At 45.1% G+C, this 16,389-nt stretch overlaps 1 protein-coding gene across 1 annotated transcript in view; it reads right to left on the reverse strand.

The window, feature by feature from the left end:
- Positions 1–292: 292 nt before the first annotated feature.
- Positions 293–16,389, reverse strand: part of EIF2B3 (eukaryotic translation initiation factor 2B subunit gamma) — an 89,784-nt gene continuing 73,687 nt past the window's right edge. Inside the window, exons 11-12 of the mRNA XM_090269342.1 lie at positions 9,085–9,188; positions 293–461 (exon numbers count right to left, since the gene is read on the reverse strand). Coding sequence (XP_090125468.1) covers positions 409–461; positions 9,085–9,188 — 157 coding nt within the window. The 3' untranslated portion in view covers positions 293–408. The remainder of the gene's footprint in view (positions 462–9,084; positions 9,189–16,389) is intronic.

Raw genomic sequence — 16,389 nt, forward strand, 5'->3', positions numbered from 1 at the left:
TAGACCTATGGGCCAGGAACTGAAGTACTTTCAGATCCTTTCAGGTGGGGTATGCTTTTCTGGACTAGGGCTAGACCAGCCAGTCAGACAGTTGCCCTCCTAGGAGCTTTACCATTGGATAGCTGCTGCCCCTGCCTGGTAACTTCAGTACATGGGAGCTGGGGCACTATGTCCTATTTTGTTCTACACACTGGCTCTAGATGGCGTTTACCACATGACTCATGAACACACACTGTGTATCCCTGGAGCCCCCTCCACACCCCCTCCTCATGTGGAGCGTGGTGCTACTTCGTAAGTTGCCTTTGGGAGCCCTTCTTTATTGGGAAATAAATACAGAGTCAAACAGATGGGCCAGCCAACATCTGCAGTTCTGGGGGCCAAGAGGAAGGTGTCTGACTTGCTCAGAACTCAGATCTCCATGAGCTGGTCGTTCCCCACGATCACCTCATTTACTCGTTTCGCTACAAAAGAAAAGGGAAAGATTGTTTGAGAACTGTCAGCAAAACATGACATTTCAAACCCAAATATTTCCAATTCTGTGTTCATAAACATTTATTCCTCTCCTATGTGGCTCTGCTCCTTGAGAAGCTCCTGGGAACACAATTTGTCAAAGGGACTATAGGAGACAGTATCTTCCCACACAGCAGGAGGGGATTGACTATACCTCTGGCTTTTGGGGAGGCTTCACATAGGAGGGGAACTGGAGCTGGGTCTTAAATGATGAATAGAGTTTTTTCCGGCTGTCTATCAAAGGGAAGGCATTCCAGGCTATTAGAACAACATGAGCGCCCTGGGCAGGCAGCACAGTTGGCTAGAGCATTGGCCAAATATGCCAAGGTTGTGGGTTTGATCCCAGGCCAGGGCACATACAAGAAGCAACCAATGAATGCATAAGTGGAACAACAAATCGGTGTTTCTCTCTCTCTTCCTTCCTCTCTCTCTCTCTCAAGTCAATAATAATAATAAAAAAAGAACAACATGAGCAAAAACATAAAGATGTATGAAAGGGGAACATGAAATACTGTGGTGTGTTCTGGAGATAGGAAATGAGGGAAAAGAGTGAGGAGAAATGAGACTAAATGGTTAAATGGAGATATCCAAAGGAAAAAGGGAGATGCCTCATATGTAATATGGAAATACAGCACCAACTCTATAGGGTTGTTGTGAGGATTCAATGGCTTATAGAATCATTGAGTGCTTGACAAATAGTGGCCATTATTATCTTCATAAAGTTCAAACCCAAATGACCCTCCCTGACGTCACTTTTGCTTACCTCTTTAGCTCCATCTTCCACCATTCTCCATTTGCACCCGATGCCATACTAGTTTATAGCTGTAGACCTCAGCACATGCCGTTCCAACAGGACTTTCTCCCCGCATCACATTCTACCCTAAATGCCCTAATCAAGCATCTCCACTTCGTGATGCCTTCCCTTCCGAACTGTCCATTGTCTGCTTTGTGAAAACACACTACCTAATACATATCTGTCTCTACACCGTTATATCATTCTCTTCTACTTCTGCAAGACTCTTGAGGGTAGGGCCAATGTATTTATGGTCATACCTCAGTGTCTAGCACAGCTACTGGCACATGAAACATTTCAAAGATTTGGGGTAATGGTTATGTAAGTGGAGAGCTAAAGCTGAAAGGAGGTGAAGGTTGGTAGAATAGAGAAGTTTAGGAAATCATGAAGTGGAGGGGTTGGATGGTTCACTGATGAATATGTTTAAGTTGTCCAAGATGTTTGGAAAAAAAGAGGGAGGAAAGTGGAATACTGTGAACCCTCAATATATTTAGGGAAGTGCCCTGGAAGCTGACCAGTGACGTGATGAAAGGTAAGAAGAGGGTTAGCTTTCAAGGCACAAGAGCTATAGAAAGGAGGCAGGAAACCAATGGTGTGAAAGGGACCACTGATGTGAATTTCTTGCCTATAGATATGGGGCAGATGCAGGAGAGAGGAGTTTTTCAGGGTTCCATTGGCTCAGACAGAAAAGGTTGACTGGTTGCCTGAAAATGTATTCTTTTTGGGATAGCTTCCCATGCCATGGTCTCTAAAGGTTTAGTACATTTCTTGTCACACTTGAGGGCTTGAGTGTGACTCTAATAGGTGAGGCAGACACTGGCTTTCCTGAAGCTCTACTTAGTCTCTAAAGGCTATGGTGCAGCAAATGAAGATCCCTGCGGATGGGACCAAGTCTGATAGAGATATTTGGGTGTGTTCATATGGCCCAAAGCTGGAGCCTCCTTCTGCTCTGCCACCAGAAAGGGGGTTTCTGACTGAAGCTTTGGAGACCTCAATTTCAGACGTGTCTTCTATTCTCACTTTTCTAGCTTTGTTTTCTTTTTGTTACATCTCCCTTGGACCCTATATTCTAGATTTTCCAAAGATTTCCAGTTTCCAACGCTGAGGGTTTGTTTTTCTTTTTGTTTTTTTCTTGAGAGGTTCTTCTCTTTTGTATATTTGATAAATAGCCCAAAACTTCAAGATTCAGTCTTAATTCCTTCTTTTAAGATAGTGTTCTAGACCCTTGTGCCAAGGACTGACCTATTTTTCTTTTATGCTCTTAACTAACCCTGATAATCCTCTACCATAATAACTGTGAAACTTTACTGTACTTATTTCTTTACTCAGCTGTCTCTCTACATAGATTGAGCAGCTGGACAGCAAGGGGGAAGTCTTACCCGTTTTTACACATGCCCTACTAGGGCCTAGAATATAGTAGGCAGTAACTCTCTTGAATGTTTGGGTGTTTTAGGGGTTAAGTGAGAGTACACATGTAGGGAAAAAAGCATAGATAGAAGGCCTCTGATCTCCTTCTCAAAGGGATTATGATTGACACCTCTTGTGCATTAGAGTGCTTGGGGATCCAGAAGCCTCAGGCTTATTTCTCTCACTCTCTCCACAGGATGAGAAACCTAGGTCTCCATCTTTCACAGAGTTTGCTGCTATGGCACCGCATTGGACAAAGGCAATCTCATGTGAAAAGAAAAGGATAGGAAAGAGAGGAAGAAAAACTGACATGCAGGAAAGGAAAGAGCTTCTGAGTCATAAAGGCTTGAATTCTAATTAGATGTTGAGCAAACTGTTCCATGTCTTTGGGCTTTAGTCTCCTCACAGAGTTGCGGGGGCTCAGGAAGATAACTGATGTAAAGAGCCCAGCAGAGTGCTTTGATAAGTATTAAACAGAGATGACGGAATGGGGCTGGACTGGCCTTGTCCTCCTGCCCTGGGAGGTGCTCTTTTTCACTTCACAGCCATCTGCTTCCTACAGGGAGAGGAAAGGGGAGGAGGCCCCGACAGTGCTCAGGCTGCCAAATTCCCTAGGGCTGGTCTGGTCTGGAGTGTGACCGGTCAATCAAGCTCCACCCTTGAGATAAGACTGACCAGAAAAGAACAAAGGAAATGCTTTTCTGGTTAGCTTCCCAGGGCACCTCCAAAACCTCTCCTTTACCCTTTATCCCTCTATAGCCATGAGTCAGCCTCATCCTGTCAAATCTAGACTCTGACATTTGTTCTCCCTTCATCCAGTCTCTTCTTAGTCTCCAGGGACTCTGGGTTGTTCTGAAGACAGTCCCAGTTCCAACTAACATTCCTCTTGGCCCTTGCTGCTCCAGAGTAGAGGGGCCAGTTAAGTGCCTGGCTGGGGCAGACAATGACAATGTTTTCTTGTTCTGCGAGCCTCCAAATAAAAACCCGAGCCTTCGGTGGCCTGCCCTCCCTACCCTCTGGTCTGCTCTTGGCCGGGGGTGGGAGAAAACTCACTGGGATTCAGAGGAGAGAGACGGTATCTGATATTTTGGATGTAGATGTATTTTCACGAAGATTCAGTAAGGTGGGGGAAACCTGGAGGGGAGCAACAAGCAGTTCTGGTTCTGCTGGGCCGGGGTTGGAAGAAGGCTCCAGTAAACACGCTGGGAAAGTTCTGGGCTAGAATTAGCTTGGGAAAGGTCTTAAAGGTAAAGAGTACATGGGAGGATGGTAAGTTGGGGAAAAAAAGCAATGAGATAGAAGGGAATGACAAGTCATATATGAAAAGCTGCACGACTGGGAAGCTGGGAAGGATTCCGGCCAGCCGGGACTTGACCCATGCGCCCATCAGGTCTGCTTTTGTGGCCAAAAAGACTGATTGCTGTGGTCATAGGAAAGAGATCCAAGTTCTCTCATTGACAGTTATACGAGACTCAGATGAAGTGTCCAATTAGAGCCTCCCAGGTATTGACTTTGTTGGCTACGGCTTTTCTACTGGCTTCAGTGGGAGGTCAAGCTTGGTTACTAGGATTTTTGCCAGCGATAATCTCATTAACTGAGCTTGTTGGGGTGGGGTGAGAAAAGCCAGAACTGTTAGAAATGGCTTGTTTTCCTGGTCGTGTTAGAATGTGGTAGAAAGGCCTACACTGGATTATGAGAGTCACATTTTTGGGCTAAGAGACTGCCATGGATATGGTGACTCTGTGGTATGCAAATGGTTGGAATTTGGAGAGGAGACAGCGTTACTTTGGAGGATGAACGTTTTTTCGTGAAATCACTCCGTGTGAGGAAGACTGACTGGGGGCTTTGCCATCTACTGAGCTCCTTGCTAATGAAGAACCGAGTTGTTGATGTTTGTCTGGGCCACACTTAGTGACAGGTTTTGAGTGCTGCACTGATGGTTGGAATTTGCTTTATCCATGTTGTTTGGCCTCAAAGAAAAGCGATAGTGGGGACAGGTGACTGGCCAGGAGTACTTGTAGCAGGAAGGCACTGACTTCTGTGCTGGAGGCCCTGAACCCTCAGCATAGGGGACAGAGCAGGAAGGGCTGCGGTTCTCTACTTTAGAGTCTAGATAACTTCCCTGGCCACCTCTCTGTTTGGAGAACCATTAATGGGTCTCCTTGCTAAAAAAATGGGCACAGAGTGTTAGTTACAGCCAGAAAGGCCAGCCCTGTGCTCCCCGGTGGGAGATGCCATGATTCAAACCCTCAGTATCTGGTATTCAGTTGTCATTCACGAATTCTGTACATGAATAAACAGGGGTCCTTGCAAAGTAAAAGGAAGGACCACCATTACCCTGTTGGAAACAGGGAGGAGAAGCAGCAGAAACTGTGAAGTTCCAGGTTCCAGCACACAAGAAAGGAGGGACCTCTACCGGCCTGGCAAATGGAGTTCACTCATTCAAATAAGCCTATGGAATAAACTCTTTTAAAAACAACAAAAGGAAGCAGCTCCAGGAGGGACTGAAAGAAGAAAGTAGTGGGGGATGTTTCTACTTTTTGTTGAGTAGGAGATAGTTTACAAAGACAAAGAGGCAGGAAGGAGGTGGAAGAAACACTGTGTGGGGGTCATAAACCCAAACAAAAGAGAACAAAGGACAGAGAAATACAATGAGACAGGGAGGGACCTGGTAACAAAGCAGCTCCACAGACCAGCAGAACAGCTGCTTTTGAAACAGTGGGGACCCCTTCCAAGGCTTCCATGGAGTCACAGAAAAGGCTGGGGGTTCCAAATCCTATTTTTAAGAAACTACCAACAGGCCCCAGCTGCTTAAGAAACAAGTGTCTTTGCAACCTCAGGGTAGGCCTTGGTGAGCTCATATGCTGAGCAGGAGGAAAAAGCTAAGACCTGAGGTTCCTGAAGATCAGAAAGAGCTTGGATATGAAGGCCAAATACATTTTTTCCTTTTCGTCTGGGAAAGGTGGACTAAAAGGAGAAACGAGGTATCACTGATCGAGTTCCGCTGGGCAAGCCAGGAGTGGCTTCTTCCTTTGGTCCTCTTAAGGGCTATTTGGCAGTAATTGAGGCTGAAGACGCATTTTTGTCATCTACTAGCTCTGTATCTTGGGTAAATTTCAACTTTTCAAAGTCTCAGTTTCCACTTCGCCAAATGGGTCAACAGTGATCCTAGGCCAGAGGGCCTCGACAAGAATTGAATAGGACAGTGTATGCGAGAACATTTTAAAGTTGTAAACAGCAACTGTCAGCCAGCAGCATTCCGGGACAGCAGTGCTGTCCATGCCTCCAGCGCTGGAGTTCTGGCTGGAGTCCCGGCCCTCTCACCTAGGATCACACCCCAGCTTGCACGTGATCCAACAGCTGGTGCTGTGCTGCTGACCACCACTTTTGCTCACAGGTTCGTTGGTAAGACCCTGGGTGGAGTCTGTCTGCCAGTAATTAAACTAAAAATACCTTGAAGCTAAGGCATGGGCATATGTCACTGGCTTGACCTATCAGGTGCTGCAACCCCAAACCCTGGGCTGGGTACTAGTGATACAAAGAAGTAGTAACCAGGCAGAATCCACTGTGGGGTTGCTGGGTGGTTGAAGAAACAGTGTGAGCCATTCCAATGTTGAGTGGGAATGGCAGCAGTGTCTTCACCTGAATGGTTGGGGTATAAATCCTGGCTATAACTTCTTTCCTTCCTTCCTTTTTTAAGATTTAAGAAAGAGAGGGAGAGAAACATCGATCTGTTGCCTCTCACACAATCCCAGCTGGGGACTTGGCCTGCAACTCAGGCATGTGCCCTGACCAGGAATCGAAATAGCAACCTTTCAGTTTGCAGGATGATGCTCAACCCACTGAGCTACAGCAGTCAGGGCTAGAACTTACTTTCTAAGCTTGATTCTGCAGCCATAGTAGAGCTGTGAGCTAGCATCTTTTCAATGAATTCTTTTAAAAATTTTTTATTTACTTATTCTTAGAGGAAGGGAGAAAGAGAGAGAGAGAGAGAAGCATTGATTTGTGAGAGATACAGCAATTGGTTTCCTCTTGTACACCCCCAATTGGGGACCTGGGTTGTGACCCAGGCATGTGCCCTGACTGGGAATCTAACTGGCAACCCAGGCCAGTGCTCAATCCACTGATCCATGCCAGCCAGGGCTCAACGAATTCGTTATCAGCTTAAATCAGAGTTAGTTTATAATGCTTATAACAAAGAACCTTATCGGTAACTGGTAACACCCAGGAAAGGCCTCTCAGAAATGACAGTTCTCACAATAGAGGAAGAAAGTACTTGGAATGTGAAAAGAAAGGCAGTGAGGAAGAGAGCTGCATCCAGTCTCAAGAGAAGAAGTAAGAGTGAAGGATGGTTTCAGGACAAGGCCACATCTCCCTAGTTCAGTTATCAGTGGTGCATGTGGTTCTTTTATTAGCGTAAGTTTAGAAAAAAAGCAAGGAGAGATCTCATGATAATTGCAACTATCTCCTAGAGCCCTTTCTGCCCTGAAATTCCCCAAACTATGCTTTATGGATCCAAAATTCATTCACTCACCTCACACCCCCCATGCCCCCCTCCTCAGCATCTACTATAAACCAGGACCTTCTCTGAGAGCTAGGGATACATATTGGAGTAAGTCAGTCTTTGCCCTTGAGGATCTCAGTCTAGTAGGGAAGGCAGATTCATGGATAATTGTCATAACTTGTGAATGTACTTTAATAAAGGTGCTGACCAAGTGCAGGGGTGCAGAGGAGGAAGGAATGCTCCGTTTGGCTGTAGGGAGTCATGGGAAGAGTCAGGAAAGGTTCTGTAGAGAAGAAAACACTTGGGCATAGTCTTCAAGAAGGGAATTCCAGAGAGAGAGGGGGTACGTGCAAAGGCATGGAGAGGCACAGCAGCACGGTGTGTGTGAGGCGCTCTATGTGCACTGGTGTGCTCCGGGAGCTGTGTGGGCTCCTACCAGCATTTCACTGGGTTTCATTCTCATAAAAGTCCTCCAAGATAGGTATTATTGACTCAATTTTCCTAGTTTCAAAAATCTGAGGCCTAGAGATTAAAAATTTAACTTTGCCCTGACTGGTGTGGCTTAGTTGGCTGGGCATCATCCCACAAAGTGAAAGGTCACAGGACATGTGCCTAGGTTGCAGGTTTGGTCCCAGGTCAGAGCATGTAGGAGAGGCAACTGATCGATGTTTCTCTCTCACATCAATGATTCTCTCCCTCTCTTTCTCCCTCCCTTCCCCTCTTTCTGAAAGTAAATAAATAAAATTGTTTTTGAAATTTTATTTATTTTTAGAGAGAGGGGAAGGGAGGGAGAAAGAGAGGGAGAGAAACATCAATTTGTGGTTGCCTCTCACACACCCCCAACAGGGGACCCAGACTGAAACCCAGGCATGTGCCCTGACCGGGAACTGAAACAGCAACCCTCTGCTTTGCAGGCCAGCACTCAATCCACTGAGCCATATCAGCCAGGGCTATAAATAAATCAATTTTTTTAAAAGTAAAAAAAAAAAAAAAAAAAAAAGGTAACCTGGTGCACATCCATTGAGTTGCACAGCTGAGATCTGAACCCAGGTCTGTTTGATGCTAAAGCTCAAAAGGGAGCCTGCGGCTGCACAAAGGGGAAGGAGAAAAACAGTGAAGCAGGCCTTTACTTATTGGGGAGAACAAAATGATGAGGCTTCCACCAGTGCAGAATCGATGGGGCTCATTCCTTCAGCAACTCTCCTACTCCACCCTATATTAGATTTAGGAATAACCTCAATCATTCTTATTGATCTTGAGCTCTGTCTATTTTTTTGGCTACAAACATTCAGCCAAATTTTCCATACAGACATACTGTCTGTATGTCTCTCAAGCATTATGTCCTCCTTCTACGGCTACAGAGCAGAGTGAGCTAACAGCACAACGCGCAACATCACCTCTAAGTGGTTCAGAACGGCTCTGAGTGAAAGACTTTTGAAGAAGTTGCTAACCTTCTTCCAAGCCAGGCATCTGTGGGACTACTTCCGTTACACATTGTATCAGGTCAGACGAAGGGCTCAAGAACGTCATGGCGCCACAGCCTTCGCTGGCTTATTGGCCTTTCCTCTCACATCCAAGAGTCCTTGTAAACTATTAGAGCCAATCAGGGGCTGGCGCTGGTTGCTATGTTTTAAACTTTTGGATAGTAAGGATGCATACATATATGAGCTTATGTGTACGGAAATAAGTCAAATTTTAAACATTTGACAATGACGTCAATCCCCCTGCAAGAATAACTTGACCAGTTTATGTTCTCGCCTGCAGTGTGTGCGTGTGCTTGTTCCCTAACCCTCACCGGCACTGAGCATTATCTGTGCCAGTGCGATGGGTAAAAAATGGCATCTGTGATTCTCATCTGGGTTTTGTTTACCTTTGGCTTCAATCCTCTGGCCATTTCCAATCAGGCAGTCCTTGATGTCTGCTCCCTTCTCGATGACGGCATTGTAGCAGACGACGCTGCCCTGGATGCTGCATCTGTAACACAGTAGCTAAGTTAGGGAGTGCTCACGGCTCTCATCACCATCCTCACCACTATGGGCTGGGGGCTCGGGCTCCTCCATAGTCTAGGAATCGCCAGCAAGTTCAGCTGATGGCTACACGTCTGACATTATCACTAGAAGACAGAAGTGCTCACCTGCATCCAGGAGGACCTGGCTTTAGGGAAGTCCGGAGTTTGGATATGCTCACAATGATCTTCCCCCACAAAAGCTGAAAAGAGCAGCCACTGCCTTCAGATCTATAGGCCCCTTGGACCTAAATTGTATCCAACCTTTCCTTCTTTAGTTGGGGGTGGGAGCTGGCGATGGTCCCTGGGCTGCTCCCTCCTGCCCCTCATCTGGGAATATACACCAAATTTCATTTACAGCTCAGACCCCGTGAATGCTCCCAGGAGACCCTCTGTGGAAATAACGGGTGCCCCACAGCTCTCACGACAGACTGTGGTTAAAACCATGCTCATTTAGGAAAAAAAGGATGCTTGCCATCTGCATGCCACATAAAAATACTACTCCAGACCCTAAAGCCACACTCTCAAGAGTAGTACTGCTGGTTCTTAACATTTAAATGTGTTTAAAGAGCATCTTCCTGGCTCTTGAAGTCTGGTGGGTGAGAGGAAAGAGAGGTTTTGAAAATCTTCACTAGCATTTATTGCATACCTTCTCTATGCCAGATACTGTACTAAATACTCTACGTATATCACAGGAGTGACTTACAAATCTAGCCATTTCATTAGAAAAATCACTTGGATAATGTTAAAAATAGCAAAGAAAACACTCTCGGCCTGGTTGGTACGGTCAGCGGATTATGTGCTAGCCTGCAAACCAAAAGGTCACTGGTTCAATACCCAGTCAGGGCACAAGCCTGGGTTGCAGGCCAGGTCCCCAGTTGGGGGTGTGTGAGAGGTGGCCGATCACAGTATATCTCTCACACATCGATGTTTCTCTCCCTCTCTTTCTCTCTCCCTTCCTCCTCTCTAAACATAAATAAATAAAATCTTAAAAAAGAATAACAGTTTCAATGTGCTGGCTCCCACCAAACTTTTTGGTAGATCTAGGATGAAGGGCCTTATGTATTTATTTAGGAAAAAAAGTCCTAGATGATTGTGGGAGTATCATTTTTACCTCTGATGCAGTAAAAATAACCACATTTTGTAGATACAGCAACTGAGAAATTAAACCACTTACCCCAAACCATATAACTGCCAAGTAGCAGATTCAAATCTAGGTCTGCCTGACTCCAGAATCCATACATTTAACCAAAATGCCATACACATAAATTAAGGGGAGCAAAGACTGGCCGAGTTGCTCTGCAGAGCTAAGATGGCTCTAGAAGGAGCTCTGCCTTGACAAGGGAATATTTAGTACCCTAAAGAGTCAGGGGCAACTGGAAGGAAGAAGGTGAGTAAGAAGGGTGTGAGCATCCATTTAAACAAAACAAAACAAAACAAAACAGCGCTGATCAGCGTGGCTCAGTTGGTTGAGCATGTCCCACAAAGTGAAAGGTCACCGGTTTGATTCCCAGTCAGGGCACATGCCTGGGTGGCCGGTTTGGTCCCCAGGCAGAGCATATACAAAAAGCAACTGATCAACGTCTCTCTCTCACATTTATGATTCTCTTTCTCCCTCTCTTTCCCCCTATCTAAAAATAAATAAAGCCTTAAAAAAATTTCCAAGAATTAAAAAGCAAAACAAAACACCAACTAAGGAAAAACCTTCAGACAACCTAGGAGGCATGGGGGATGGAGGAAGGGACATTCTAAGGACTGAAACTATTGATGCACAGGCCATTAAAAAAGATTTTCCCAAACACCAAGACTTATATTAAAATTGAGAAAAACAAAAACAAAAACAAAACAAGCCCAAAACCTAGCACTTGATGGCATTCCGGAATCTTTTTTGTACCTCTATTCTTCTCTGTTGGAAAGCAGTAAAAGGCCAAAGCCACAGCATCTCTGCTGTGTGGGCTAGAGATGGGCAGAGACAGCGTTAGTTTGTTTTTTTTGGCTCAAACTCAGGATATACTCACTAGGTGGGATTAAGGGACCTTCCAGGACTTTCCAGCTTGCCCTCTGCCTTAGGCAAAGCAGTCCAGTCAGAAGTTAGTGGTTCTGGCTACTTGAGGAAAATTCTCCCAAATAGAATGGTAAAGGCTTGCAACTGGCTACCAGTTTGTCACTGAAAAGGCTCCTTTCTTTTTCCAAGGTGGGAGTAGGAGAATGCTTCCTGCTCAGTAGTTTTAAGAGCCCATGAAAGCATGCTCTGGAGCTAGGCATGATATAAACATGGTCAGCAGACAAAAAATAGCCAACAGAAACTCAAGAAGCCATAATTAGAGACTACTAAATGGCTATTTTGGAATCTGGGATGTGAGTGAGGACCATTTCTGAAAGAGGAGGCTGGACTGAGGCCAGATTCCCACAGCAGTGGATAGCCTGGGTTCTCCTTATGTTTAGCAGGTCTGATTGAGGTGTTCAGAACCTCCCATGTTGCTTTTCTCATCTAGTTCATGTTAATGCCCTCTGAGACATACGAACCACTACTGCACAGGCTGCAGATGTGATACGGAAAAAGTGGGTTGATTGATGGCTGGGGGCTCTCCTGAGGCTCTTGGAGAGTGGATCTGTGGAAAGGCTTTGAAATACCTGCAAATTTCTTAGTGACAGTGAAGCTCTTTTCTACCACTTGTTTCTGCAGTTGTTCCCCATAATCATTGCTGCAGTCACAAGTCACCTCCATTAGCAAAGTTGAGATACTTTGCAAAAATTTCAAGTCAATATACCTTTCCCTCTGTCCAGAAGGAAACTCCAAGATTAAGGATTTTACTAAAAGTATTTGTGTTTGCTCATGCTAGAGGGGAAGGACAGCTGCCACTACATCAGACAAGTCTTCTCCAGGTTACCAATCCACAGCAATGCCTTTTCTCCCCATGCTTAAAGCGGGAGGGGAGGTAGCTTCCTATGTATTGTAACTCAAGAAAAGAACTGGCCCCAGTGCCAGAACTACAGTTTTTGCATCTAGTTTTAAAATATATATATATATTATTTATTTTTTGAGAGGGGGGGAGGAAGAAACATTGATTGGTTGCCTCTTGCAAACTGGGGACCTGGCCTGCAACCCAGGCATGTACACTGACTGGGAATTGAACTGGGGATAGTTTGGTTCGCAGGCCGGCACTCAATCCACTGAGCCACACCAGTCAGGGCCTACATCTAGTTTTAACTCTCAACTTGGTACTAAGGGGTCTGCTGTGCTAATGTCTGGCTGTGTTACCTAAGAAGCTGCTCAGAGATGGCTAAGATTAATGGTGCTTTGGTCCTCATTTCTCTTTGGTGGGGTCAAATTTTAAGCAAAGCTGTAGGTCTTGGTAAATTACCCTGGAAACCCTAATGCTTACGTGGAGAGGAGGCCGTGAGAAAACACAGAGGTCTTCATATGATCACTGCTTGGTCAGCACAGCATGCCACATGTGGCATACAACATGAAAAAGAAGTCCTGACCCGGAAGCAAGAGTGCCTCTAAATTCTTGCTCCTCTTCTGGCTCCAGCCAGGACTTTCTTCAGTGCATTCCAGGAGGAAAGGGAACTCACATAAATCTAATGTCTAATACTTCTCTACTACACAAAGCACTTTATATTCCTATGTAACTTAATTTTTTTAGCAAACCTGCAGGGATAGTGATATTTATTCTAATTTTTAGAGAAAATTGAGGTTCACAGAGGTTAAGCAATGTGCCCAAGCCTACACGGTGGTGACTCTCCACTGTGTCATGGGCTTCTGCCTCAGGTGTTGACTCGGCAGAATTTGGCAAAGAGCCATGAAACTTCTCAGTAACTCTGAGGACAGGCAGGTTCTTCTCTGGGGATTAGTTGGCAGGCTTTCTAAACTCACTCATAACCTTTTCTAGGCATGTGACTGAAGATCTGAGTCGTCGCTACTTCAGCCCAAAGATTATGGCTGAGTCATCTGTATCTTCCCAGATGCTAAAGCCTCCTAATCTTAACCCAGAGGTTTTCAACCTTTTTCATCTCATGGCACACCAAAAAATACGTTTTTTGTCAATTTGACCAAAAACAAAAGAAAACGGGTATCATTTTGACTGAGTTACAAAAAAAAAAAAAAAAAAAAAAAGTAACCACCTACCTTTTTTGTTCCAAAGTAACTTTTCAAAATATCAGGTGCCTATACCTGTATATAAGGTTTTCTGGTACCAAGAATTAACTAATCAGATGCAATCTTATTGTGTGATGTGACCCATAAGATGCTATTATATGTTCTATATATTTATGGTTCAAGACAGGGCATTCACACCAGACAGTTATTTTTGTTTTCAGTTGTTGTCATTTTTAAAATCTGACAGTTTAGGGAAAAAAGGTCAGTGCTGCCGACTAAATAGGTATTGCATGTTTTAAAAATCCTTACAGCACATTGGTTGAAAATTACTGCTCTAGATAAACCATGTATTATTTTTAATAAAATATTTCAGGCATAGAAAAGTGTAGAGAATATAAAGAACACCTGTGCATCAACCAAACAGCTCAAGAAACAAACACTACAACTTAGTTATACATTCACTGGTTGATTCCTGTATGTGCCCTGACTGGGATCAAACCTGCAACCTTGGCATATGGGGACGATGCTCCAGCCAACCGAGCCACCAACCAGGACTGAAGCATTTTTGATGATTTTATATTTCAGCCATAACTTGACTAGCTATAGGATTCTTAGGTCACAATCATTTTCTCTCCAAAATTTCTAAATGTTGTCACAGAACTGTCTGAGGCCAACCTGATTTTCTCCCTTCCATGTATCTTGATGTTTTTTTCTTCCAGTTTTATGTGCCTTAAGAATTTGCAAAAGGGGTCATTCACCTTGAACTAAGAGGAAAGGCAGGGGATGGTGCTCAGGACTACAGGGCCAAATATGCAGAACACAGGACTAACACTGTAGTTTTTACAATGAAGTTCTCACTAACTTTGGATTGCTGAGCATCAGCTGTCATATAAATGGGAAGTGGTGGAAAAAGAGAAAGACAGGCAGGAGACTTCTCTGCCTACACTTTCCCCAAGGTGGTCTTATTAGCATCCCTCAAACCCTGAGGACCTTGGGCAGGTGTCCAAGCCATTGTCCAGAAAGCCTCAGCCGCTCACCACTGCTGGCAGAGACCAGCAAACCAAGGATATGAGAAACTCCCTCTGGACAGATTCATGCTCCTCCTCTACCACTCAGTCCACATGTAATAGCAGCAGAGTAATCAAGTCTCACATGACTGCAATTTAATTACCTTTTTCAAATTTACCATAAGTAATTAAAACTAAATGACCTGAAAATAATGGGAAAAATTCCTATGGGATTCAGGATGTCTGATCTTATCACCAAGCACTACCATGCAGGGTTGGGTAATCCCTAATGGCCTGCCTGGTCATTAACTCCAGGTGGGCTATAGCTTTACCTCAACTCTTTTAGTTGGAAAAACAGCAGCAGTAGCAGCTATCTAAACCTTTATGGTTTCCCTAGCTACAGAGCATGTTAGGCTATCCAAGATTACACCTCCTCCAAAACAGTAATTGACTCTGGGGTATTATGCTAGGCCTTTTCCATGAACTGCTTTCCTATAAGCAAGCTGGAGTTTCTCAGACAGCGTTGGTTTGCTCATCATGTCAGTTCAGGACACTAAAACTGGACTTTAAACAGGTGCTAGAGGGCTGTTGCTTTGCTTGTGCACCCACAGGAATGGAGGGAGAGGCTGTTGATTAGAGACAACGGGAAAATTATGGCACTGTCTTAAGGCAAGATAACACAGAGAGTGGGAATTAGCCTCATGAACTACTTAGGTGATCAAATGGATAAAGGCAAGTGTAGTTCTGGTTTTCAAGAGGATGGTCAGGCCTGTGACTCACACACAGGAAGCTAGAAGGGGGCACGGAGTAGCACAGGTGCCAGGAGAAAAAGATACATGGAATGCTGCAATTATTTGTCTGTAAGAATATAGGGGTTGAGCTGGATGACTTCTCTGACATTCCAGGACTCAGTGTTGGAGGTAGATCTTGAGAAACCTTGAAGTTCAAACTTTATTCTATAAGGGTAATGGAGAGTCTTTGAAGGTTTTTGAATAGTACAGGGATATGATCAGAGATGTCCTTTAGGAAGACAATGCTGGCCACATGCCACCTCCAGGGAATGAGATAAAGTAATGACAGTGATGATAAAATAACAGCTAACGTCATTCTGTGTACCATGCATTGTTCTAAGTGCTTTATGTCTGCTAACTCCTTACGTACTCCCAATAAACCTGTGAGGAGCTCAGTTTTTACCCCATTTTACAGTGAGAAAATCAGGCACAAAGAAGTAAAGCCAATTCCTTAAGTGACTAGTAAGTGATAGACACAGAATTCAGTCCGGCAGTCTGACTCTAAAGCTCCTCTCCTCTCTCTTCTCTTCTCTCCTCTCGTTCCTCCCTCCCTCCCTCCCTTCCTCTTGCTTTTTTCCTAGCTTTATTTTTTGATTTTAATTTTGAAGGTATGTTCATTAAAGCTGGGGACAGTGAAACAAGGAGGGCAGAAGAAGCTCCAGGAAAGAGCCTAGGCACGCTGCTTTGGCTCTAGAAGTGTCACAGGAAAGAGAGGAGCCTGGGCGGGGCTGCTCTGGCTCACTGAGAAGTCGGAGAAAAGGGAGCTTTGGAGGCAGGTTCAGAGGGTCAGCCCAGGGCGAGTTGCCAGGCCCACTGCTCCCTGGTTGCAAGTCTTGTGGGGTCCCTTGGGATTTAGGAGATGCACGCCTTTGGGGGAGGAGAGGGAAGAGAAAGGCAGGCACGTGCTCCTGGGAGGGAGATAAAGCTCATGCTTTAGATGGTGGGAGGATTTGGAAGAGAAAGAAAATGGAGACAGGAAAATAAGTTCAAAAGACCACAGTGATTCAGGAAGAGGTCTCTGGGTCTGACCTCTTCTCTTAACTTGCACTGAAACTGGCTACTAGATACCTTCACACACCCGGATGAGGTGTCACACCTCCAACTTCCGTGCCCCGCACAGGCCTTTTCTCTCCGCAGACGTGCTCCCCCTCCCCCTTCCTCAGTGCCCCACATCCACCGTGGCCCTGCCAGAAACCCCGGCTTCGCCTACCAGCAGTCCTCCTCCTGCCCTTTCTGTCCCTTCCTCGCTCATTCTCTGTCACTCTCCCAT

This window comes from Furipterus horrens, unplaced genomic scaffold, assembly GCF_987537825.1.
Source record: "Furipterus horrens unplaced genomic scaffold, mFurHor1.1.pri manual_scaffold_3, whole genome shotgun sequence".
NCBI classification, from domain to species: domain Eukaryota; kingdom Metazoa; phylum Chordata; class Mammalia; order Chiroptera; family Furipteridae; genus Furipterus; species Furipterus horrens.